This window comes from Ceratosolen solmsi, unplaced genomic scaffold (assembly GCF_000503995.2).
Source record: "Ceratosolen solmsi marchali unplaced genomic scaffold, CerSol_1.0 scaffold2, whole genome shotgun sequence".
Taxonomy (NCBI): domain Eukaryota; kingdom Metazoa; phylum Arthropoda; class Insecta; order Hymenoptera; family Agaonidae; genus Ceratosolen; species Ceratosolen solmsi.
The window spans coordinates 8,331,830-8,358,291 of NW_011948422.1; the positions used below are offsets into that span (position 1 = coordinate 8,331,830).

At 28.4% G+C, this 26,462-nt stretch overlaps 5 protein-coding genes across 6 annotated transcripts; 3 read left to right on the top strand and 2 right to left on the bottom strand.

Annotated features, from left to right (window-relative positions):
- Positions 1-4,002: 4,002 nt before the first annotated feature.
- On the bottom strand, positions 4,003-9,563 carry LOC105361970 (Chromosome transmission fidelity 4). Its single transcript, XM_011499293.1, has 13 exons — positions 9,419-9,563; positions 9,175-9,289; positions 8,952-9,103; positions 8,768-8,876; positions 8,459-8,701; positions 7,953-8,168; positions 7,568-7,849; positions 7,276-7,492; positions 6,541-6,765; positions 6,181-6,401; positions 5,555-5,797; positions 4,925-5,276; positions 4,003-4,468 (listed from the first exon to the last, which is right to left on the bottom strand). The coding sequence occupies exons 1-13, from the start codon at positions 9,493-9,495 to the stop codon at positions 4,113-4,115; spliced, it is 2,808 nt and encodes a 935-aa protein (XP_011497595.1). The 5' UTR covers positions 9,496-9,563; the 3' UTR covers positions 4,003-4,112.
- Positions 9,564-10,945: 1,382 nt separating this feature from the next.
- On the top strand, positions 10,946-13,968 carry LOC105361972 (tubulin alpha-1C chain-like). The gene is made up of 5 exons (XM_011499294.1): positions 10,946-10,979; positions 11,058-11,271; positions 11,796-12,097; positions 12,807-13,388; positions 13,686-13,968. The coding sequence occupies exons 1-5, from the start codon at positions 10,977-10,979 to the stop codon at positions 13,917-13,919; spliced, it is 1,335 nt and encodes a 444-aa protein (XP_011497596.1). The 5' UTR covers positions 10,946-10,976; the 3' UTR covers positions 13,920-13,968.
- A 1,912-nt stretch (positions 13,969-15,880) lies between these two features.
- Positions 15,881-23,305, top strand: CPSF1 (cleavage and polyadenylation specificity factor subunit 1). Its single transcript, XM_011499299.1, has 21 exons — positions 15,881-16,140; positions 16,259-16,473; positions 17,155-17,462; positions 17,548-17,798; positions 17,882-18,063; positions 18,425-18,706; positions 18,781-18,954; positions 19,043-19,180; positions 19,348-19,500; positions 19,695-19,856; positions 20,118-20,350; positions 20,420-20,630; positions 20,727-20,893; positions 20,993-21,236; positions 21,305-21,490; positions 21,601-21,849; positions 21,959-22,111; positions 22,234-22,410; positions 22,487-22,760; positions 22,846-22,975; positions 23,080-23,305. The coding sequence occupies exons 1-21, from the start codon at positions 15,972-15,974 to the stop codon at positions 23,264-23,266; spliced, it is 4,245 nt and encodes a 1,414-aa protein (XP_011497601.1). The 5' UTR covers positions 15,881-15,971; the 3' UTR covers positions 23,267-23,305.
- Positions 23,091-26,372, bottom strand: LOC105361973 (delta(3,5)-Delta(2,4)-dienoyl-CoA isomerase, mitochondrial). Of its 2 annotated transcripts, XM_011499296.1 has the most exons (7): positions 26,222-26,372; positions 26,057-26,145; positions 25,834-25,961; positions 25,270-25,550; positions 25,067-25,193; positions 24,855-24,949; positions 23,091-23,165 (listed from the first exon to the last, which is right to left on the bottom strand). In XM_011499296.1, the coding sequence occupies exons 1-7, from the start codon at positions 26,332-26,334 to the stop codon at positions 23,162-23,164; spliced, it is 837 nt and encodes a 278-aa protein (XP_011497598.1). In that variant the 5' UTR covers positions 26,335-26,372; the 3' UTR covers positions 23,091-23,161. The 2 variants fall into 2 exon arrangements, with proteins under 2 accessions (XP_011497598.1, XP_011497597.1); XM_011499295.1 differs by lacking the exon at positions 23,091-23,165 and having other exon boundaries at positions 24,810-24,949.
- On the top strand, positions 23,798-24,759 carry LOC105361974 (EF-hand calcium-binding domain-containing protein 2). Its single transcript, XM_011499298.1, has 4 exons — positions 23,798-23,929; positions 23,992-24,112; positions 24,261-24,471; positions 24,552-24,759. The coding sequence occupies exons 1-4, from the start codon at positions 23,818-23,820 to the stop codon at positions 24,606-24,608; spliced, it is 501 nt and encodes a 166-aa protein (XP_011497600.1). The 5' UTR covers positions 23,798-23,817; the 3' UTR covers positions 24,609-24,759.
- Positions 26,373-26,462: the final 90 nt, after the last annotated feature.

The following is a 26,462-nucleotide window of genomic DNA, read 5'->3' on the forward strand; positions in this document are numbered from 1 at the left end:
AATAATAATAATAAGTATGTGTTAATATTATTATAATAAAAGTATGCATTATCGATTGACAGTACTCTACTGTAATTAAATAGTGAAATAATTTATTATAAAAATCTTAATAAGAAATTAATAAAATTACTATTGATCTTTATGTTATAAATAAAAAATACTTATAAGCATATAGAAAAAATTTATTTTCATTTGTAGAAAAAATAGACTTTAAATTTTAAACAGTAGATAAAGAATGAAATTTTATTTCTAACATTAAAATTTACTAAATGTTCATAACTATAGTTGTATAGTATTTATAAGAATGAACTATCAGTCAAATGTCAAATATGAAGTAATTGTCCCAACGATTGCTTAATTTAATAATCTACAAAGTGGAATTATTTTTAAAATTAATATTATTGCTAATCTATTTCTAAAAAAGAAAAAAAAATGAAAGAAAAGTAAAGAAAAAATAGAATTGTAATATAGTCATTAATATTGTAATATACTACATTAAATATATATTAAATAAGTAATCTGAGTTGACTTCAAAAGTCTTTAGTTTAATTTAGTAAAAAGTTTAATTTAGAACGATTTTTACAAATGAATCATTAATCTATTTAATTAATTATCAAAATACTTAAAAGAATTTGGCGATTTTGCAGCCGGTAATTTTGACATACAAAAATATAGTAAATATATAGTGAGTATTTGAAAATATTATGCATAATTAATGGTAGAAAAAGTGGAATATGTAAAACGAATCTTTCATTTTATGAAATTAAAACAAAATATACTATTTAAAAATTGTTATAGATGATTTGAATTTTTTCAGGAAATTTTAATTCCTTACAAAGCGCAATGAAGCTAATATATAATAGTTACGCTCAACTTCTTAAATGTCTGAACGGTAAATATATTTGGTAAGTCGCAATGCTTTGTATAAGTGTAATGTTAAAAGTGTAGAGCCGTTAAATTACTAAGCAGTTACGGTACGAATAAACGATATACTACTAGTTCAATGCATTTACTAATTATAAATACGAAATTCCATTGCGTAGCATAGACTATTGCTAAAGTTTAACAAATATTAAGAAGTACAGGCAGATTAACAATGTCAAGAGATGGATTATTTTTTTTTTTTTTTTTTTTTTTTTTTTTTTTTTTTTGAATTTTTTACGTTATCTCTTGGTATCTTGAAAATAAGAATTTTCATTACTTTTTGAAATTACGAAAGGTTTAGCATTGTTGCTTTAATAATTGAAAATGTAGAGCTTATAGGCATTAATAAAGTCTTGTTCGACAAGACAATTTCCCGACAAGCGACAAGCGACAAGCGACATTGTAATTAGATTTTTTAATTTAGCTTAAAAATTTTACATTATATTTACAATGAAAATTATCTTTCGTTAAGCATAGATTTTATCAATAAATATTTTCCCCCACTTAAGCGTCGAAAACTCATTTATTTTAAGAGATGTAATATTAATTTCTTTCTTTTTTTAAAATGTGTTTTCTTATCCATATACTTAATTGCAGCTATTACAATGAATTCCGCGAAAGAATTTTAATGCAGAGGTCCGTCCGTCTATCCTGTTACGCTTTAATTATTATAAGAACAAAATCGTAAATCCACGTAAATACTCAATAATAAGCCGAGGAAGAAGAAAAAAAGATGAAAAATATTTCCCAATGATTTCTAATACTATTACGAATGTCTTATGACATTAAATTGTAAATGATAAATTTAAACCGATTGAAATAATTTAAACAATTTTTGATGTTTCTTATATTATCAGCATTTTATTAAGTCGGGTAATAAAATTATTTACCAAATGCTGCAGCTTACGAGTTCCATAATTTATATGATTATTTAACATAGTCACGTGATTATAAATTTATTTTCCGAAATAATGTAGCGCAATATTGGTGAATAATACTTATATGTAATCTGGTCTTCTTGCGTATCCAAGTATAAACGTGCTCCGTTATCGGTTATCAAGGTATCAAATATTAACATTAACGATATCGTCGTTCATAAAATTAATTAGTAAATAAATATACGGGACTCGCAAATTCTTTCGGCGCACTGCATTACACTCCGAAAATAAACAACGATCGAGCATTGGTCTTATAGCGCGTCCCCTACTCATCGCAATTTATCCCTGGCCCTCTCGCAGCCCTCGCAAGGCCAATATAATGGGCCTGACGAGAAGTCCCCGAGGCTTTTGAGTCGCGCGAAATGTCCGAACGAGTGTGCCCGAGCCCGGCGGTCAGATTGCTAAAATAATGAGCCTGAAAGGTACGGCATAAGAGACGGAAAGCAGAGAGACCGCGAATGGCGATGGACGAGCCACAGCGTCGTCGAGGATAAACGGGCGTCGAGTCTAAAATCCCAATGAATCCGATACCCACGACCGGCGAATGATGCAACACTCGAGGCGCGCGGTCGACGTAAATTTAGATCGCCCCTCGTTCGTCCGTCGCGAGCTTCGAGAGTCTCCTTCCCCTTGCGCCTACCTCTGCCTGATTTATCCTGAATCCTTGTCTCCTCTGGGTCCTCCTCCTTCGGCTCCTGCATGTCGAGCTGCGCTGAGCGCTGGGGACGGTGTGCGCGTGGAAGGTGCCGCGGGAGTCGACTGAGCGCCCAGCCGGCCGCCTTCCATGGCTCGACTCGCGCCGCGGAACCGCGAGCGCCGGGGGGATGAGTAGGGCAGGGCAGAGGAGGAATAGAGGGGAACGAAAGCCGCAAACACGTGCGTCTACGCGGTCCCAGCGACTCTTTTGCCTCTCGAACCAGTTCCTTCACGTTGATCGTGTCTCTCTTCTTGGCTCTTCGACAAAATAAGAGCAGCGGGAATTTAGGTCCCCTCCCACTTATCACGCGCGATCGTTTGTTCCGCTGCTCTCTGGACGATGAGGCTGCTGGTGTTTTTTGCCGGACGTCAGCGTCATTCTGCAATCCGGAACTCGCCTCACCAACTCTCGTCCGTAACAATTTTCTCCGCACTCGTCGCTTCTTTATCGTATAATGCGACCAAATTACAACCCCAAACAATATAAACACAGCTATATATGGTTATTAGACCTATGGCATTATTGCCTTAGTATTCGTTAATGTCACGTTTCTGGCTGCATTTTTTTTTAAAGCGTCTGTTGTCTGTCTCAAATGATGAAGCGAGGTTTCCGTCATATGAGGAATTTGGTTGTTGGTAATGAGTTCAAAGTTGTTTGAAACTCTAATCAATTAACGTACTTTTGCCGTTTATAAGGAGATAATTAAACGTGACGCTGGAAAGCCTTGTGGGGCCAAGCGCTACGGACCGCAAGTCTAAAAAGATGGTAGGTAGTGTTCACGCGGATGCGAGTATTGCAAAAATGATCAGCCGATGGTGCAATGTTACATCGCGAGTGCTTCGCGATAGTATAAGCATACGTGAAAACACATACGCATGCAATTATTCAAGGGCGATTTTCGCTCTCATTCGATAATCCGCCCAATGATGTCTTGTTCCAGTCTTTAAAAAGTAATTTTAATGCCGGTATTGGTAAATAATGTCGCAGTCCTATGCTTTCCAAATATTTAACGAAAACACTGAGGCAACATCAACATTAAATTTAAACGAATTAAAAACAACAGCAAAACGAAAGCAAAGAAAAAATTTTTACCAAAAATTGTATATATAATTGTGTGCGTGTGCGTGTGCGTGCGTGCGTGTGTGTGTCTTTTTACGACAGCTTACACTTAATAATATTTGCAAAATATAGATATGTCACGAGACTTATTTAAATATGACAGATTGAAATTTTAGTTTATTTTAATTATTAACATTCGATCAAAGGTCATTTTTTTTTTTTTTTTTTTTTTTTTTTTTTTTTTTTTTATAATACATTTATATTTTCGATATTTGCTTTTTCGATATTTTAAAAATATTATTCTGTATATTATAGATGTAAAAAGTGGGTAATTATGATATTAAAGTTTATATTACATAACTCTTAAATTTGTAAAATATCGTTTATTATAAATAGGCTCTCAAATCTTTATTTACATCATTATTGTTGTAAGAATAAGGCGCAATGTCAGTAGAAGGAAAAAATTAAAAATATAAATTGTGCGCCATATTTATTTAACTATCGCGAGCAAATGCTGCTAATTTACTAGATGCTGAACGCTTCGGCTGGTTATTGTCACTATCGTTTTCTTCTTCAACGCATAGTTTTCTTTTCTTATTCACTTCTTCGTCTTCGGGTTTATTATTTGTTGTAGCATTAATAGTTTCTTTAAATCTGGAGTAAGCCGTTTTCATAAGTTGATTAGCATCTACATCGGAAAATTCTTCATCCAATTTTTGCTTATTTTTTTGAAACCAACTGACGAACGATTCCTTTTGTGGAACCTTGGGTTTTTTAGACTTAGGCAAATGAACGAGCGCAGGAACTACTGGTTTTGGTTGTTCTTCGACTTTATCTAATCCAGAAAGACCTGGAAATATGTTTTTAATATAAAAAAAAAAAAAAAAAAATAAATAAATAAATATATATATTGATAGATATATATATAGCTACATTTGAAGTTGCATCAAGATATGCTAATCTATTCAAATTAATGTCTCTATTGTTCAATTACCTCAAGAGTCATTTTACGAGCGTTAAAATTACTATTTTTAATTTATATTTTAGCGTTAATATAAAGGGAAAATGTTCAAAGTAAGATATTTCATGTAACCAAATGGAGTAAACATTACTTCAACGTAATAGAACATGACACGCAATCTAATAGAAATCGAACAAAGCTTTATACAAGTTAGGATAATTATTTATTTATCCTTTTATTTTGTATTTTGCACTTATTCTGATAATCGCACATTATATATCAAAGGTATACTAACACATTATAATACAAATGCCATATGTCATTATGGAAATTTGAATATTTTACCTTTCGATGTGGGTGTATTTCCTTTTTTTAGGAATGGATTACTTCTTCGTCCAAACGTCTGACTAGGAGTTAAGGGCTTAACTTCTACATGGGACGCTTGAGATACTGGTGCTATAAGAGGATCTTCATCTTCAAGATTATCGATACGATCGTTAAATAAATCCTCTTGTGTCTCAGTAGCTTGAACAACTTCATCGGGCTCTTTGGTATCTGCTATAGATTCTAATTTATTAGCTAGAGCAACTCTATTTATACGCCCAGCGTATTTTATTGCTAATTCTATAACCTTCTGAGAAGCAATTTGATCACATAACTCTATCGCACGAAATTCTACATTGTTGCGACAAGCGGCCTAAATATATAAAAAGTATCGTAATATTATCACAATATAGTGGTAATTTATAAAAACATCCCGCTCATAATACAATTTTTAGTACGACAAATACATTTACAATAACGGATAGTGAATTTTGTATAAATTTTTTTTTTATGAAATAGGATAGGCAATTTGCATAATCATTTTATCCACTCGCACCCCGTCCCCTCCCTCCCTCACACCCAACCTTTATTAATCTGCATTTAATTATTTAAAAGTTATGAAAAAAATTTTAAAATACATTTTATACTCACAGCTATGAGTGCCAACACAGCTTCCTTTTCATCAATTGGATTACTACCAAATTGCCACACTTTAGCTTCTTTTTCCGATTTCTCACTATTAGGATCGCATAATGGTATAATTAAAGGTATTTCCGCAACAATTGGACGTGGTGTCGTTAGAGGATAATGGCTTCCTTTACATAATATACAACGCACATTTCTGTTTAATTCGCTTATTCCGACGATGAAATAATTATCGAATTTACCTTTATTCTAATAAGTAATTAGTAATCAGTTATAATCACAGTGACAATTTATACAATTTAATAATCGATTTATTAATCTTATATATTATTTTATACACATTTAATAATATTATTAAATATTAAAATAAATTATTAAATATAATAATATTCAATTGATAGAAACAATTTCATAAATAATTCGATAAATATAAATATAAACAATCAATAAATATAAAATATAAAATATGAAATAATATTTTTCACAACCATACTATAAATCATTATAGAAAAGTTAATTGAAGTAATCTTTTAAGCTACTGTATAGTAAAAAATAATTAATATACATTGTCATAATCTGTATTAAAAGCCTTAAATTCTAAATATTTGAAACTAAAAACATGAATAATTTACCTGTCTATTTGTATTGCATGCAACTCTCCACAATGACGCTTTTTTATCAAATATATTAATAATTCCTTCTGCATCCACCACTACTGGAGAGACAAGATCAGAAAATCCTACCCACATTAAATTCGATGCTGGTGAAAGCGGGACTTGTAAAGTATTACTTTTTAAATTTGGACCACACAAGCGAATCCAAAGCAAACTTAAATTTTGATCACCGAAAGCTCCTATAATATAATGTTTTCGTATTTATAATTCCAAATTCTAAACGAAATTCTAAATTTATTAATTGAATAAATTTTATAAACAATTTATTTCAACTTATCCAAAGATAATATTAATATTAAATAAAATTAATAAATTCACCTATACTAGAATGGTATACTACGGCAAGATTATTCCCATAGCCGTTCATGGCTACTACTGGTCCAGGCAAAGCTATAACTTCTCTTTGAGTACCACCAACCATAAATATTCTTAAAGTTCTTGCACTTGTTGCTACAGCAACAAAATTCTTTCCAGCTGCAACTGCATGTGCTTCTTCTCCATCGGGAAGATCCATATTCCATTCTTTATTTCCAGAGCCCCATCCTAATTGAAAAGCAAAACATAAGAATACAATTACACCGAATAAAATTATAGTTGTGCAATTCACAGAATACTTTCTTTAACCTATACAATATTTAACTTCTTATACTTTTTATATAAAATTTAAGTTTAATGAATCAGAATTGAAAAAAATTTGCATTAATTAGTTTTTTAATTGTAATATATGAACAATATTTTACAAGGTTTTAAATTTTCTTATAATTATTCCTATGATACCTAATAACCAAAAAAATAGAAAAATTATACATTAGTTTTTTAATTTAAAAGTCTTTTGGAAAACAATCTTTTAAAATATTTTTTTAAATACGTATTAAATATAAATATGTACATAACTTTTTTTTTCAAAGCAGCATAAAGTATTATAAAATATGCTTTTTAACTAAAGTATGAAAAATTTGTAGAATTTTTTCAAAATTTTTTTAAAAACAAAATATTCTTTGCTTGTGAAATCAAAATTTTATATGGTTGGTCATAATATTTATTCTATTACACCTTGAAGTACTATTACGACGATCTTGCTTGAATCATCGTCACAAGCAGGTGTCGCAAGTATTAAAGCTTCTGCAGATAATGCTGCCATTGTATGGTGTAAATAGTTATTAATGTGCATCGAGTGATGTACCATAACATCGTGAAAATTAACTTCTATATTGCTGTCGTTACCATCTTCTGAAGTAAAACACATGATTATACCTACATCATTCCACACCTAGTTATTGTTAAATTTTTAAAATAATTTATTATTCAAAGTAACAATTATAATTTATGAATTTGCATATTTTACCATATAGCGAGATAAAAGATGAGTCGGAGAAGAACCAGGTTGAAATGGTTCTTGTAAATTTATTTTAGGCAAAACTTGCTTTTCTTCATACGTTTTCTCCGATACATCGGATAAACTCTGTTCATCGTCTTTGAGAATTGAGGCTTTAATTTTGTTTAACGATATGTCATTGTCATCATCACTATCATTATTGATATTTAACATAAGATCATTATCAGGCACATATCCATTTGTAACAGGCTCCGCTAATAAATCTTCAAGAGATTTATCCTTTGTCACTTGCTGATAAATATATTATTTATGTCTTAAATATTATATTTATATTTAAAAATATAAACAAATGTAAATAATATATAAAAATAATACGATAAATATTGGTACATACAACTTCGATACAACTTAATTGACCAAGGGCATCGCAAAAAGCTATTTCATTTGATTCATTTGGATTCCAAACAAGGGATGTTATTTTAGCATTTTGTTGATGATCAACGTAACCAACTAATATTTTACTTTCAATTTCCCACACTGCTATTTCTCCATATATGGAACTTGCAGCAATTAAATTCCCACATGCTGAAAACTTACAAATGCTTAGATCCTAAAACACGTGAAATTGATTAATAAACCTTTTAAAATGATTATTTGTTCAATAATATATATGATATTGCAATTATTTAGGAATGAAATATCATCTGTTGCAAAATTTGAAATATGAAATTTCATTTTAATTAGAATATAACATTAAAAATAATTATTGTGAGTATTTACGTTTGCATGCGTTTAAATAGTCAAATACTAGTTTTACTTAATTCAGAATTAAATGCTTTTTAAGTAAGAATAAAATTTATAAAATGTGTGCTTAAAATATGTATTATAAATAGATTATACATTTTTTATTTCAGTGGCTCTCAGTTTAAACATCTCCTTCCAGACGAGTCTTTCAACAATAACGATTTCTTTGCCATGTGGATACGCAAGATACTTTCCGCTTTTACTGTGAAATGATGGTATGGCATAAACTTTGGCTGTAAAGAAGGAATTCGATTTTGGAACAACATTGTTCAAGGTATGAACTAGTTTTTTATCCTTAATACTCCATATTTTAATAGTACCATCGCCACTTGACGACGCCTAAAAGAAGATAAAATTTTATAAAAATTAATGAGTTAAAACTTAATAATTTACATAAATTCGTACGATAAATTCTTCTTTTGGATCGAGTGATAAACCTAATATTGGAGCTTCATGACCATTTAATTCAAAACTTTCCGAGGTATTAATATTTGTAACTTGAATTCGCATATCACTGAAAACATATACCATAAAGAAATTATTAAATAATAAATGTATTTATTAAAAGATTTAGTTTGACAAATCTTACCAGGAACCAGAAACTATTAATTTACTATTTTTTGTAGTCGATAATGCTGATACGGTAGCTGCAAATCTCGTAACAATTCCTTCTTTTTCCAAATCCGGGTGACTAAGTATTTGCACTGAGTTATTATCATTTCCAACGTATAATTTATTTTTCTGTTAATAAAAAGATTTAAGTCGAATAATTATGTAAATATTGATTATAACATGTAGGGTAAAATAAATACTTTTGAAATCACAACTGTAGCTTGCTCAGAAATACAACTGGCTGCCGGATCATCATCCATTAAATTGATCCAAGTTCGTACATCTCCATCAGTACCGCAAGTAACGAATCCACCTCTGCAACAATATTATAACATTAAAACAGTTTATAATAAATGTTTATTTCTTATAATTATTATATCAATAGAACATTCTCATTTAAATAAAATAAATAAAAATATCTGAATATTAATTGAAGGTACATACTTTTCACCAGTAAAATAACAAACATCGGTATGACCTTCTGGATGGGCATAGCGCATTGGTTTTTTAATTAGAGGCATTTTAATAATTTTTTGTAAAATATTATAAAAGTGAATACATAAATAACTAAATGTTTAATCTTGATTTAACGTATTTGCAATAATAAAAAATGCACTTTTGGCGCGCGCATTCACTTCACATTACCATGCATAACCAATAACAAACTGTGCACAATAATTTATAAGTTATAAACATTTTTATATGATTTATTTCTATGATTAGCTAAGCTATTAACTTAAATAATTACAATTTAAGAGTGTCAACATTTCCTAAAATTATTTCAATTGAAATAAGAAAACATGTCGATATTAGTGTTAAAAATATTTCCCGCTATTTTATACGAGTTAGTACGCATGTACAATCGTCAATTATATATTTAATCTTAAAGATAAATTATCTATTATCTAAATTTTTTTTTTTTTTTTTATCTAATTATTTATAGATTTTAAAAAGTACCGTGTAAAACAGTAATATAATATACTTCATAATTATGTAGAATTATGTATTATTAATTGCAGTATTTACAAATAATTTTATTTTATTTACATTATATTTGTTATATCTATTATTATATATTTATTAATACGAATCCTAAAGTGGATAAGGGTAAAACGAAGTAATGTAAAAGAATATAAAAAAAATACACGCACACGCGCGCGCGCACACACACACACACACACATTTGCACATAATTATAAAAATTTATTATACAATAAAGATTATTGTAACATAATAGTCTTATAAATATAATTAGAAGGCGGAAATAACAGTCGCAAAAATGTTGAACATTACAATGTACATTAAAAAATAAATATAAATTTTTTAGAAATATAAAAATTTACAAGTATAATATGAAAAAATAAAAGTGTCAAGGTTATACACATTTAAAAATGTTAACCGTTGAGTAGAATTTTGATGCTAATCGATAATATATTGGCAGGTAAAATATAATATTACATTACTAAATTATAACAATTTTTAAATATATTTTCTAATTAATTGTATACTGTTATTTATAAATAATATTATTAATTACATTATTCAATTATAAAATTTTGATATTTCCATTATTATTGCAATTATTAAATATTTGTATATATTATCCCAGGTGGATTAATAAAACGATGTAATGTCGAAAATAATTATTCGATATTAAAAACTCTGATTATAAGGAAATTACTAAACATGTTAGCCTTAATTAAATATTTGAACAAAGTGTAAAGAAAATTTTTGTAATTTGAAATGTTTTAATAGTTTTAAAGTATTCCATTAATATGTATGTACAGATGAAAATGCATTTTTCATTTTTTTTTTTTTTTAGTTTCTATAGGCACAGAAATCAACCGGTTATTTTTGTTTTCGGCCCCGTCGCATGATGACTTTAATTTGAAAATTTTTAGTTTATATTTCTTATTTTTAGATTTTTTTAAATTTTTGTGTATACATTATTTTTTAAATTTTCTAGTGATATTTATTGCCATATATTAAAAACAAAATAAAAATGGTGAATTAATTAAAGTGCATACATTAATGATAATAATTTTCAAGTATATTTTTTACATTTTTTTACACACAAATATAGCGTGAATGCTTATCGATACACATTGGCCAAGCTGGAGTGCAAATTGGTAACAGTTGCTGGGAACTTTACTGCCTTGAACATGACATACAACCCGATGGTACACCTAGTAGCACAACCAGTATCAATGAATGTTTTGATACCTTTTTTGTCGATACCGTCACGGGAAAAAAGAAGCCAAGGGCATTGATGATCGACCTAGAACCTACTGTAATAGGTGCTACACCCTAATTATATTTTATCAATTAGAGATAATAAGTGCTCACAGCCCAATACTCCGTGTTAAGCGAAGATTAATCTAATAAACTTTGAAAGCAATTATATAAAATTATATGAATATTATAGTAAAATAGTAAAATAATAAGCGCGAAATACTTTGTGTAAAAGTTACCAAATATTAATATTAAAAATTATAGTGAAACGCTTGGCGTTAAGTATAATCGAACGAACATTGAACTTTGTTCTAGTATTAGTTCCAAAATGTTTTATTATTATGATTATGATGATTGTCGTTGTCGTTGTCGTTGTCGTTGTCGTTGTCGTTGTCGTTGTCGTTGCCGTTGCCGTTGCCATTGCCGTTGTTTTTGCTTCTGTTATTATTGTTACTCTTATTATTATTATTATCATTACTACTATTGTTATTATTATTACTACTATTGTTATTATTATTATTATTATTATTATTATTATTATTATTATTATTATTATTATTATTATTATTATTTAATTATTGTATAACAGATGAGATCAGAACTGGAAAGTATCGGCAACTTTATCATCCAGAGCAACTTATAAATGGTAAAGAGGATGCAGCAAATAATTATGCTCGTGGATATTACTCAGTGGGGCAAGAGCTTCTCGATGTAGTCACAGATCGTATCCGAGTTTTCGTCGAACAATGTCAGAGTTTACAAGGATTCTTTCTCTTTCATTCATTCGGAGGTGGCACCGGTTCTGGTTTCACATCATTGCTTATGAAAAAGCTAGAAAATGATTATGGAAAAAAGAGCAAACTTGAGTTTACCGTTTATCCAGCCCCTCAAGTGATTATACATAAAAATATACATAACATAATTAAACATTTGTAGTCTTAATTACTCGACATATATTTTAAATATTTTCATTCGTCACGTCATTTAATAAATATAAGCCACATTTAGATGAGTAATTTTTCGCTCTTTATATTAATAGTAAGTACTATCAAACGAAAACAAAAACCAAAAATTAGAAAACAAAAAATAATAAAATAAGACCGACAGTTACGTATTGTGTATTTTATGCAACGACAGTTTATATTTAATAGTTTTATAATATTAATCGATCGATTTATTATTCTAAACGCTTTAAGATAAATGTAAAAATGTATTGTGTCCAATTTTAGAAAACGTCGCTTAACTGCTATAAAGTTTGTCCGAATTTAGCTTTGCTTTCACGCAAATAAGTAAATAATAAATAAATAATAATCAATAATTTGCTTTTTTCTTTCATATAAATGTTTCATGCGTCATATTTGTGGCAAATGAAAAATTTAATAAATTAAGAAAATAATTAATGACAAACAAATTACATAAATTTATAATTGATAGATAGATAGATAGAAGAAATTAACGACAAACTTTATTAGACGATGATTATTGCCTTTAATTTAGGCGATTCTGGTAGTTAGCAATTGTGAAAAGCAATGAAGAAAAGCATTTCTCCAAGCGTAAGGAATTAAATTTTTAAATTACAATATCGTTAAAAAAAATATAGGTATCGACAGCTGTGGTGGAACCATACAATACCATTTTGATGACCCATGCAACAATTGGTTTTTCGGACTGTACATTCATGGTAGACAATGAGGCAATTTATGATATTTGCTATCGAAAACTCGACATCGGGCGACCCACCTACATTAATCTGAATAGGCTTATTAGCCAGGTGGTGTCTTCGATAACCGCTTCTTTACGTTTCGACGGAGCTCTCAATGTCGATCTCGCTGAGTTTCAAACGAATCTCGTGCCTTATCCTAGGATACATTTTCCTTTAGTCTCGTATGCACCCGTCATATCAGCAGATAAATCTTGCCATGAAAATCAAACAGTATCACAGATTACTTCTGCATGCTTTGAAGCTGGTAATCAAATGGTCAAATGCGATCCTAAAGATGGAAAATACATGGCCTGTTGTCTTCTTTATCGAGGCGACGTGGTTCCCAAAGATATTAACTCAGCTATCAGTTCAATAAAAGCCAAAAGGAACATAAGATTCGTTGATTGGAGCCCAACTGGTTTCAAAGTTGGAATTAACTATCAATCTCCAACTGTTGTACCTGGTGGAGATCTAGGAAAAGTATGATTTAAAATTTTAAATTATTTATAAAACAAATACTTTTTTCTCCTTGAATTATTCATCGAGATAATAGTGATATATTTTGTATCAATTTTACAAGCATATTAAAAATGCAAAAAAAAAAAAAACAAAATAAAAAGCAAAAAAGAGAAAAAAAAAAGAAAGAACGAATAAAAAAAATACAACAATATTTTGAATAAAATAACAAAACAAACAAAACAAAAAAAAAGAAACAATTACAAAGTAATAGTATAAGCACTAAAATTTGTTTAACTATGTTTTAAAATGTCGATGTAGGTACAGCGGGCAGTTTCAATGCTGTGTAATACAACTACCATAAACGAAGCTTGGACAAAGCTTAATCACAAATTTGATCTAATGTTTAATAAACGTGCTTTCGTTCATTGGTATATTAGTGAAGGAATGGAGGAGAGCGAATTCTTAGAGGCGCGCGAAGATCTTGCAGCCCTTGAGCGTGATTATCAAGAAGTTGGGAGTGACTCAGTATTGAACGATTATAATGATTATTAAATATTTCATCGGTATGTGCCAGTATCACACACTCTTTTATTTATTGTAATTTTATTATTTTTTTTATTTTTTTTTTGTTTTTTTTTTGTTTTTTTTTTGTATTATCGTATAATATTGTGCATAAATTTGAAAGATAAAACGATTGTAAAATATATATTTTTTTAACGTATTTAAATTTTAGTAGTACATGTTAAAAAAAAAAAAAAAAAAAAAAAAAAAAAAAAAAAAACAACAACAACAACAACAACAAAATAAATGTACAAATATAAACACGCTATTGTAACACTATAAAAATCATTATGAAGAATATACATTTTAATAAATATTTTTAACATTTTACAATATGCATTTCTTATTGTTTACATTCGATATTAAAAATAATCTAATTTATTTCATGAAGACTTTATTTTGTTATGCAACAGTTTACGGTATCGGTGAAATTTACAAATATATATGACAATTTTTAAGATTTAGGGACAAAAAATTTGATGACACTTTTGTACCGAAGATTAATAATTAATTATAGATATTCTGTCGATGACAAATAATGTATTACAGATATTCGAAATCAAGTGTATAAAACATTGTTTCTTAAGAATAAAAATTTATAATTTATTTTTATTTTACAAATACCAAATTGCAGATAATGTAAAATAAAAGGTATTCTACAAGTAAACGTGTTACTTTAAAATGATATAATCGAATATCTGCTTACAAAATTAATTTTAACGTAACGCTGAATGATACACAATCGTTTATAAGAAAAACTTTATTTTAAATATAAATTATTTTAAATTTTAATAACAAAGTAAATTCGCCGCGTATGTAGTTGTGAATCCACTTATCCATATAAATCGATGAGACGTCGCTAGACTTATTTTCAAAATATTATCTTCGAAAAATTTTCACATGTTTCTTCAATCCGATAAAAACTATTGACGTACTAATATACGAAAAATAATTTTTATAAAATTAAACTAAATGTTACATTGTACATTGATGAAAAATTAATTTATACGATTAGATACTAATTAATTAATTTCCATTTTAGCAATAAGCTGATATAATATATACATAAATTAGAACAGTTTAAATAAAAATTTAATCAAAATTTCAAAAAGTTTCAAAAAGTCTTTGTAATAATTTACATGAAAAATTTTTATTCGACACTTGTTAAGGTTTTTATAATTTATATACTTTACGATAACGTACTTTAAACATTTACTTTAAGTTTAAAAATCATGTTGTTTAATTACTTACCCAAAGATTGTACTAAAATACAAGTGTATTTTATATGACAAATTTTCAGTTTGCATTAACAATTAATCTTAAATAAAATAGATAAAATTTCAGCTATTATGTGAACGTTTCATCGATATATTTAATATTTATTTTTAGATACAATGTCGCATATCGTCTAAGGGATTATATTATTATTTTATTTTCCTATAAATTTGTTCTATGAATTTCTTAAAAGGTGAATCGACAAGCGAAATGAAATTTTAAAAAAATTCTTAAACTATATTACTCCAAGCGAGATTTATTGAATTATTATTTATTATAAAAATAAACATCTCGCTCCTCTTACACCCTTTCTCAGCCATCTCACAAAACCTTTTCTAAATTCTCGACCATAGCCTCATATTTATATTTGCCCGCCTATTTGAAAACCAATGGCCTAGACCTTCGCTATAAACCCTCGCCGTAAAAACTTTTTATATATATATGTATATATATTTATATATATGTGTGTGTGTGTGTGTGGGCGTGTATGAATCTATATATATATATATATATATATATATATATATATATATATATATATATATATATATATAGCGATGCTGAATTTTTTTGTGACAGTGGCGGTGATGGTATAGTAGCAATACCGGTAGCGTCGCGGTGTTTTGGGGTTCGGGGGGGTGGGAAGCGTAGTTAGGATTAAAGCAGGTCGGTCTTAAGTCAAGGTTGGGTAAAGCGTGCCGCTTTTTATCGAAAAAGCTTATAGGTTAGGATATCACCGACTCGTTGTTTATAACAACGAGAGGGATAATGTATTCAATTTGTAAAACCACTCATCCCGCGACGGGAGTGGAGCATGCGATAACTTGCAATTTTTTTAATCGCGCTGAGAAATGTCTTGTTGTCGCGGGTACAAATATTATTCGTGTTTTTCGCTTGATCCCCGATATAGATCCAACAAAAAAAGAAAAATTCACAGGTATTTACATATTTTATAATTAAGTAAAAAATTTTGTTTGCTTGTAATCTATTTTGTGATACTGTTTGTGATACAATTTTTCTCAATTTTTAATCGCTTTTTATTGTGTACTTAACAGACTTACGCCCTCCAAAAATGAGACTTGAATGTCTTGCGCAGTATACTTTGCATGGAAATATTATGTCAATGCAAGCTGTACAACTAATTGGTTCACCTAGAGATTCACTTCTTCTAAGTTTTAGAGAAGCGAAACTATCTGTTGTTGAATATGATCCAGAAATTCATAATCTTAGAACAGTTTCGTTACATTATTTTGAAGAGGAAGAAATCAAAGTATGTATAATAATAATATTCATGCATTAAATTATATAAGAGAATTTTATTATATTTTACTTAAGGTTTTATAATAATTCTTATACTGATTTAACTTTTATCCTTTCCATTTATATATATATATGTATATATATACGTTACATGTATATATAACGTTATATATATATAACGTAGTATATAATAATAAATAAATACGCAAAATAAATAAAAGGTAACTTATTTTTTATTTTAATATACAACTAATATAATTTAAAACAATTTTTACCACTAATATAACCACTGCTATATTTGATTAATAATAATTAGAATTATTAGAATATTTTCTTAACGAATTAAAAAAAGTAATAAAGAAATATTCAGCTAAAGTTAGAAGATGCATCTGCTTAAAGTTTATAATATAATATTTTTATATAATATCGCATAAAATTAACATTGCAATACATTCTACAGAATCTTATAGAATTTAAACAAAAAGAAAAAGAAAAGACAAAAAAAGAAAAATTGTTTTTAATAGTCTGAAATTAACATGCTCTTTTGATATAGAAGCTGATTTTATTTTGATACAGAAATGAATTAGAGTGAAGCATTTGAAATATTTTGTATACAAAATAATTACAAATTTTCTTAATGTATATATGCTTGCATTTAATATATTTACTCATAAAATATTATTTATAATAGGATGGCTGGACCAATCATCATCATGTGCCTATAGTTCGAGTCGATCCTGAAGGAAGATGTGCAGTCATGTTAATTTATGGTAGAAAATTAGTAGTATTACCTTTTCGTAAAGATCCAATTTTAGATGAAGGTGATTTAATAGAAAATTCCAAATCTTCATCCAGTAAAACACCAATATTATCATCATATATGATTGTATTGAAAACTTTAGAGGAAAAAATGGATAATATAATTGACTTGCAATTTTTGCATGGGTATTACGAACCAACTCTGTTAATTCTCTATGAACCAGTAAGAACATTTGCAGGGTAATAAAAATGATATTAGAAAACTTAACGTAATTTAAGCGACAAATTGATATTTAATTCTTATTCATAATTAACGATATTTTAGACGAATAGCAGTACGACAAGATACTTGTGCAATGGTTGCAATATCCTTAAATATTCAACAGAAAGTACATCCAATTATTTGGTCTGTATCCAATTTACCATTTGATTGTTATCAGGCTGTACCAGTGAAAAAACCCCTCGGAGGAACGCTAATAATGGCCATAAATTCCTTAATCTATTTAAATCAAAGTATCCCACCTTATGGAGTATCATTGAATAGCTTATCTGAAACATGTACAAATTTTCCTCTAAGTATGCTGTTAAATTTCAACTAAATTTCATCAATGTATGCAATTTTATATTATACAATGTTGAAATAATGCTTTCAATTTTAGAATCTCAGGAAGGTGTTAAGATAAGCTTAGAAAGTTCTCAAGTAGCATTTATTTCATCCGATCGCTTAGTAATATCTTTAAAAACTGGAGAACTTTATGTATTATCGCTTTTTGCGGATAGTATGCGATCTGTTCGAGGTTTTCATTTTGACAAAGCTGCTGCTAGTGTATTAACTTCTTGTGTATGTATAATCAATTGTTGATATCAAGATTGGTATATAAAATTTTTACAACATATTGTTTTATTAGGAATATTTTTAATTTAAATCGATATAAAAGTAAATTTCAACAAGAGTTAAAAAAAGTTGGGTTTTATGAAATTTCTTCATCTTATTAGTCCACAATCCAATAATTGGCCCTCTTAAATTTCCTTCATCAAAATGTCCTATTTACATATTATGTTATTGAGCAATATAAAATTTACATCATTTTCACGAAATTATATTTGAATTCAATTTCATTGAATCAAAATCATTGAAAGATATTTAATATAAGAATAGATGAATATTAAAATACTATATTTTATATTCTATTTTCTTTTAGGTTTGTATGTGTGAAGATAATTATTTATTTCTTGGATCTCGTCTTGGTAATTCATTGTTATTAAGATTTACTGAAAAGGAATCGGAGAAAATAAGCGATGTTACCGTTCTAGAAATGACTTTAAACAGTAATAGCGAAGAACCACCAGCTAAAAAAGTAAAACAGGACTATTTAGAAGATTGGATGGCATCGGATGTATTAGACATTAAGGATCCTGAAGAATTAGAAGTTTATGGCAGTGAAACGCAAACTTCTATTCAAATTACATCTTATATTTTTGAAGTATTGAAAATAAAATTTATTTTTTATTTAAATTTTGTATAACTGTATTACAATTTTTCTTACTTTCTAATTAGGTATGCGATAGTTTATTAAATATCGGACCGTGCGGCAATATTTCTATGGGTGAGCCTGCGTTTTTGTCAGAAGAATTTTTACATAGTTCAGATCCAGATGTGGAATTAGTCACAACTTCCGGTTATGGTAAAAATGGAGCACTTTGTGTTCTTCAGCGATCAATCAGACCTCAGGTTTTAATACATTTTTTTCATTTTAAACATTTATGTTTTTTAAATATTTAAAATACAAGACTTATTGAATTACTCTTATAATTTTAAGGTCATAACAACGTTTGATTTGCCAGGCTATGAAAATATTTGGACTGTTATAGACTCAACAATTAGTGACAATCGAGGAAAAACGGAAACTGAAGGAACGCATGGATTTTTAATTTTAACACAGGATGATTCTACAATGGTAGATAATGTTTGATTAAACCTTACATAAAACTTTTTTTCTTAATTAAAGTCAAAAATTATTTTAATTTACATTAATCTATTATTTACCAATGCGTACGTACATAGATGTACATAGCAATAGATTAAATTAAATAATAATAATTATACAATTATTTTAATTAATAGATACTTCAAACTGGACAAGAAATTAATGAAGTTGTTGATCAAAGTGGTTTTAGTACTCAAGGTACAACGATATTTGCCGGAAATCTTGGCTCAAATCGTTATATTATTCAAGTTACACAAATGGGAGTAAGGCTACTGCAGGGTTTAGAACAAGTAAACATAAATATACATACACACGCACGCACGCGCGCGCACACGCACACACACACACCCACACACACATATATATATATATATATGTGTGTGTGTGTGTGTGTGTGTGTGTGTTAGTGCGTGTGCATATATAAAATTATATGTTAAATTTTTCTAAACAACAATTATAAATTTACATATTTATAATATTCAAGATTCAACATATGCCAATGGATTTGGGATGTCCAATTGTGCATGCTAGCTGTGCAGATCCATACGTCACTTTACTCTCTGAAGATGGACAAGTCATACTTTTAACATTAAGAGAAGGAAGAGGAATGGCACGATTACATGCGCAAGCTGTAAACTTATTATTTGTAAGTTCACATAATTCTTCACAATAATGAGACATTTGAATGATTTGATAGAATTTTTTTTATATCTTAGATAAAATTCTTAGTAAAATTATTTATAATATGCATCTCATCCGCGCGCGCGCACACAGAGAGAGAGAGAGAGAGAGGCTCACAGAAATAATCCAATAAATTTCAATAAGCTAATATATATTTAAAAAAAAAAACTTTGTTATCGTTTGTTTATATTGAGCTATATTTCTTCTAATTTATTTGATTTTTTAGCGTCCCCAAATAGAAGCAGTATGTACTTATAGAGATGTCAGTGGCTTATTTACAACAGTTTTACCCGAAGATGTTGATGATGAAATATTTGATAATGAAAATGCAGATGAACCACAAGTGATTGAGAGCCTTGATAACGAAGACGATTTGTTATACGGTGATGCACCAACATTTCAAATGCCAGCTCCTCCTATAATAAAGCCTCAAGAAAGTTCTACAAAGAAACCTCCATGGTAAGTTTACCTACTTGCATAAATTGATTCGCAATTTTTGATAATAAATAGAAAATTAACTTACCACAGGTGGCAACAGTATTTACAAGAAATAAAACCATCGTATTGGTTATTTGTTTATAGAGATAGTGGAACTTTAGAAGTATATTCATTACCAGAATTGCGTTTGTCTTACTTAATAAGAAATTTCGGTTTTGGGCAAAATATATTACACGACAGCATGGAATTTACAACCGTGCAGGGCTCACAATCTAATGAATCGGTCAACTCTGAAGTACAGGTAAATTTGTAGCTATAATTAACATAAACATAATTTACCATAATAAATCACTATTTTCCAATCTCGTTTTAATAAAACTAATTAATTATCTTGTAGGTTCGCGAAATTGCTGTAGTTGCTTTAGGGCATCATGGAAATCGACCAATGCTGTTAGTACGATTAGATAGTGAATTACAAATTTATCAAGTATACAGATATCCAAAAGGTTATTTAAAACTGCGTTTCAAAAAAATAGATCACAATTTTATCGTTGGATTTGCAAGGTATCGGAATATAAGATATAAATAAAATTTTATTTAGCATTAGCCATAGTATAAGCATGTCTATTATAACAAATAATATATCAATATAATTTCAACTAGAATTGGACCAAAAGAAGAAGATCTACCGATCATGAACGATACACGATTATGTATGATTCGATATTTTAGCAATATTGCCGGTTATAATGGAGTATTCATTGGTGGTGATTATCCTCACTGGTTATTTTTAACTGGTAGAGGTGAATTGCGAGCCCATCCAATGAATATCGATGGACCGGTAAAATCATTCGCGCCATTTAATAATGTCAACTGTCCGCAAGGTTTCTTATATTTTAATCGAAAGGTATAACGTAATATTTTATGCATTTTCATCGTAAAATTTTCGAAAACTTTTCACCATCTTTTTATTAGGATGAATTGAGGATTTGCGTTTTACCTACTCATCTCTCTTATGATGCTCCTTGGCCGGTTAGAAAAGTACCTTTACGCTGTACACCACATTTTGTAACATATCATCTTGAAAGTAAAACTTATTGTGTAGTAACAAGTATATCTGAAACACTTAAAAGTTATTATAGGTTTAATGGGGAAGACAAAGTAAATACGTCCTTTCTTTATTTATTTTTTTTTTTTTTTTTTTTTTTTTTTTTTTTTCATTTTTATCGTTTGAATTAATTTTATAATGTAAATTATCTTATAATATGCAGGAATTTACAGAAGAAGAAAGAAACGAAAGATTTTTATACCCAAGTCAAGAGCAGTTTAGCATAGTGTTATTTTCTCCAGTTTCTTGGGATACCATTCCAAATACAAAAATTGATTTAGATCAGTGGGAACATGTTACGTGTTTAAAGAACGTTTCTTTGGCATACGAAGGGACGAGATCAGGTCTGAAAGGATATATCGTTATTGGAACAAATTATAATTATGGAGAAGACATAACGAGCAGAGGCAGAGTAAGTAATTCATCTACACTATTTTTTTTATTTTCTTATTATATAATTTTTTTTTTTTTTATATATTATTATAGTTTTTATAATACTTAATCGTGTTGATTTTATTTAGATATTTATATTTGACATCATAGAAGTTGTGCCTGAACCGGGACAACCACTAACTAAAAATCGATTTAAACAAATTTATGCAAAAGAACAAAAGGGGCCTGTAACTGCTATAACTCAAGTATCTGGTTTTTTAGTTTCGGCTATTGGTCAAAAGGTTATTAAATTCTCGTTATTATATTAATCATTATTTATCGTTAATTACCACAAAAGAAAAAAAAAATTAGTAACTTGTAAAAATTTGTAACTTTAACTTAATTAAATTATTTCACAATACAGATTTATATTTGGCAATTAAAAGATAATGATTTGGTGGGAGTAGCATTTATAGATACTCAAATTTATGTGTGTCAGATGCTCAGTATTAAAAGTCTGATTCTTGTTGCTGATGTTTATAAGTCTGTAAGCTTACTAAGATTTCAGCAAGAATACAAAACCCTTTCTCTCGTTAGTCGGGTATGTTTAATTAATCAATATTTTACAATAATGTCGATAAGATAAAAACTTTAATCATAAATTTATGATATTTTAGGATTTCAGAACTACAGAGATTTATGCGATCGAGTATTTTATTCAAAACAATGAATTGGGTTTCATTGTAGCCGATGGTGAAAGTAACATTGGAATATTTTCATATCAACCTGAATCGTCGCAAAGTCTTGGGGGACAAAAGTTAATTAGAAAATCAGATATACACTTAGGACAAAAATTAAACACATTTTTTAGAATAAAGTGCAAAACAACTGATTCGGCTAATCCGGGTAAACAGTTTTCTGGTGCTGAGAAAAGACACGTAACAATGTATGGTAAGTAAATTTTCAATCAATTAATTTTATTAATCGTACTCGTTACGACCACATATATTAATGGAATAAAAATTTAATATTATAGCAACACTAGACGGTAGCCTTGGTTATATTCTTCCAGTACCTGAAAAGACATACCGACGATTACTTATGTTACAAAATGTGCTAGTTAGTCATATTTATCATATAGCAGGTTTAAATCCTAAAGCCTTCAGGTAATAATTTTTAATTTCATAGCATATTCTCTTGTTGTTGCTTTTTCTAATATAAAATAATATAAAATGAATTAACCTTTATTAATTTTTATTAATGTTAAAAGAACTTACAGTAGTTCTATTAGGATGCAGGGTAATCCAGCACGAGGAATAATTGATGGGGATCTAGTAAGAAAATATCTTGACTTACCTGTAAATGAAAAGATTGAAATAGCCAAAAAAATTGGAACTGGATCACAAGAAATTATCGATGACATGCATGAGATTTATAAGCAAACGTCGCATTTTTAAGGAAATTTACATACAACGACGTTTTATTTTGTATATAGTAATGAATGTACATTTTACAAATAATTCTAAGTAAATATGCGATTTTTAAACAAAACTAACGTATTCTCTATTTTTTCCTTTCTATACGTATTTTATATATTTTCTACAAGTACCATTTTATACGTTATTTTATACATTATAACGTTAATAAAAAAGAAATGAACATTATTGAAGCAAACTTATGAATGTATACAATGTTAAGTAAATTAAATAATTAATTGATAATATATAATATATCGATAATAAAGATATATCGATTGACGTTTTTTTTTAATTATTTTATATTTTAACAATAAACAAAATGCTTAATTAACATTTTAGGACAAATACATAGAGTGTAAGAGTGCATATAAATAAAATTGTCATAGTGATATTGATTAATCATTTTTAAACTACTAATTATGTGACTATATTTAACTACACCTATTTTACATGAAATTAATATGCATATTTTAAAAAATATTAGTAATTTGTTTCTTTACGTAGAAAAATAATAATTTACAATATATAAAATGGAATTTTCACAAATAGAAAAAAGGCTTATTGAAGCATTTGATGTATTTGATAATGCAAAAGTCCATCAAGTAGATGTCAGAGAATTAGGAACAATTATTAGATCTCTTGGTAAATTTTATGCTCTGTTATGATTTTTAAATATAAATACTTTTAATAACTGTCTCGCTTAGGTTGCGTTATTACTGAGGCAGAATTGCAAGAAATACAGGTTGAAGTAGAAGATGTTGAAAATAATTGTGTACCCCAAGATCGTTTCGTTGAATATATGTGCAAAGCCATTGGCGAACAAAAGTTTGTAATAATTTATATCGTTTGTCGATAGCATATATAGCATTGACATTTCATTAGTGTGAACCCATAAATACACATCGTATAGAAAAATACCATATTTATGTTTTAAAAATAATTTTCAAAAAATTCGAAATACTTTAATTAATAGGTACAAACCAACTGATCCAGAAGATCTATTAAAAGCATTCCAAGTGTTGGATCCGGAAAACCGAGGTTACATTTTGAGAAATGAATTAGAAAAGGCAGTAACGGAAGTTGGAGAGCCATTTACTGTTCAAGAAGTAAATGAAATGATGTCCATTGCTTGTGATTCACAAACAAATCGAATTAATTATGAAAATTATATTAATTTATTAATAGTAAGTATTTTGGCAAATTGATTAATTGAAAATATTTATTGTAAAAATAATTCGCTTTCGTGTACTTCAAATTCAAATAGCCAAAAATACCCACAGACAAAAATATATTTGCAATGTCGGAAATTAAAGGAGCGTAAAGGAATAAACCATTACAAGTACTTTCTTAGAATATCAGTACATACTGCAATTATCGGCAATTAGCAAATTGTTAAATTTTTAGTGCAACAAGTAATGTGTTAATTGTTGACAAAATTTTGAATCATTTCCATTATAAAAAATAGTTTTTTCTTTTATAATATAATAACAATGTTTTTTATATTAATTTCGATTAAAAAATTATTTACATATATAATAGATCTTTTATACTGGCTAAAATATATTACAATTTAGAAAATACTGGCTTATCCCCTTTTGTTGCTAATGCTGTTGCTGCATTAATAAAATCTTCACTTTGTAGCATAATCTGATTTCTCATAAGCTAAAAAAGAAAGTTATAAAGTAACTAAGAAGTAATTAATAATAAAACTAATAGTATATGAAATTTTTTTTATTATGTTTTTTACTTTTAGGTGGAATGATCGATAATAATACATACTATATGATTCAATCCTTCTCCAACGGTATGTTCTCTTGAATAATTTAAGCTCAGTTTAGTTCCTTGAACCGCTACTGGACTTTTAGCTGCAATTTCTTTAGCTACATCCAGAGCTTTATCCATTAAACTTAAAATAGTTAATAAATTAAAAATATTAATCTGTATATAGGAATACGATCAAAATATTTATATAGCGAATGTACCTCGTTTTATCATCTAAAATTTGGCTTACAAAACCAATTTGAAGAGCTTCCGAAGACAACATTTTTCGACCAGTATAAGCAAGTTCGTTCACTAAACTTTGACTGCCGATTATTTTTGGTAATCTCTGTAGTGTTCCAACATCAGCAGCCATTCCTAAATCGACTTCTTTTATTTGAAACCAAGCATCCGATGAGCAATATCGAATATCAGCGGAACAAATCATATCCACGCCACCTCCAACGCATGCTCCATGAACTGCTGTGATCACTGGTTTCGAGCACTATAATAAAAAATAGTATATTTATAAATGTAACTTCAACTTCGATAAGATTATATTACAATTGACTTCATGAGAATATACATAATTAAGATAGAAAAAAATTATTATTAAATTTACTTACAACATACTATAAATGCATTTGCTTTGATTTCAATAAATTTGTGTATACAACTTGTGTATACTTAAATATAAATTAATACATTCAAGGCTTTACATTTTATACAAATATTGCTACTGTTAGTTCTAATTATTTAATAATAGTTATACAAATGTTAATTTATACCTGCTCTATAGCAGTAAACGAGTCCTGATATTGCTTAATTTTTTTTTCTAAAACTTTACATTTTCTAGCAACATCGGGTAATTCAACCAATTCTTGAAATAATTTCATAGCATCCATTAAGTCTATTCCTGTAATTCAATGAATAAAATACCGTGTATTAATATTAAATCAGGGAAAAAGAATTTTTGAATTAATTCAATTTAATTAAAATATTCATAACTACCTGCACAAAATGCTTTGCCCGATCCTGATAAAATAATCACTCTACAATCGGATTTATTAGAAAGTTCATTAAAACATTCTCCAATTTCTCTGAAACAGTAAGATGGATTTTCCATTTGTCAAAATTACATTAAATTATAATAAATTCATAATTAAATGGACATACAGCCACATAGTACCGTTAAGAGCATTAAGTTTATTCGATCTATTTAATTGAACATGGAAAACTGATGGCGATGGCTCCGTAATAGCCAAGGTAGTATAATTTTTCTGCTCCATCGCAGATAAATTTTTACTGATTATATTTCGTATATTTCTCAGAGCTGATTAACAAAACAATATTTTGAAATACAATATGATGAGATGCCTTATTATGTATGAAAGCTAACTCATTGATTTATTGACTA

Coding starts and splice junctions, on each gene's coding strand:
- LOC105361970 (XM_011499293.1), bottom strand. CDS start 9,495: ATGCCTCTAATTAAAAAACCAATGCGCTATGCCCATCCAGAAGGTCAT. Junction 8,877..8,951: donor TTAATAGTTTCTGGTTCCTG/GTAAGATTTGTC, acceptor ATATGTTTTCAG/TGATATGCGAATTCAAGTTA. Junction 7,493..7,567: donor ATCTTTTATCTCGCTATATG/GTAAAATATGCA, acceptor AACAATAACTAG/GTGTGGAATGATGTAGGTAT.
- LOC105361972 (XM_011499294.1), top strand. Junction 11,272..11,795: donor CCTAGAACCTACTGTAATAG/GTGCTACACCCT, acceptor ATTGTATAACAG/ATGAGATCAGAACTGGAAAG. Junction 12,098..12,806: donor CCGTTTATCCAGCCCCTCAA/GTGATTATACAT, acceptor AAAAAAATATAG/GTATCGACAGCTGTGGTGGA.
- CPSF1 (XM_011499299.1), top strand. CDS start 15,972: ATGTATTCAATTTGTAAAACCACTCATCCCGCGACGGGAGTGGAGCAT. Junction 19,857..20,117: donor AAGCTGTAAACTTATTATTT/GTAAGTTCACAT, acceptor TTGATTTTTTAG/CGTCCCCAAATAGAAGCAGT. Junction 22,976..23,079: donor TTAAATCCTAAAGCCTTCAG/GTAATAATTTTT, acceptor TAATGTTAAAAG/AACTTACAGTAGTTCTATTA.
- LOC105361974 (XM_011499298.1), top strand. CDS start 23,818: ATGGAATTTTCACAAATAGAAAAAAGGCTTATTGAAGCATTTGATGTA. Junction 23,930..23,991: donor AACAATTATTAGATCTCTTG/GTAAATTTTATG, acceptor TGTCTCGCTTAG/GTTGCGTTATTACTGAGGCA. Junction 24,472..24,551: donor ATTATATTAATTTATTAATA/GTAAGTATTTTG, acceptor AAATTCAAATAG/CCAAAAATACCCACAGACAA.
- LOC105361973 (XM_011499296.1), bottom strand. CDS start 26,334: ATGGAGCAGAAAAATTATACTACCTTGGCTATTACGGAGCCATCGCCA. Junction 26,146..26,221: donor CTTAACGGTACTATGTGGCT/GTATGTCCATTT, acceptor TTACTGTTTCAG/AGAAATTGGAGAATGTTTTA. Junction 25,551..25,833: donor CGTTTACTGCTATAGAGCAG/GTATAAATTAAC, acceptor TTTTTATTATAG/TGCTCGAAACCAGTGATCAC.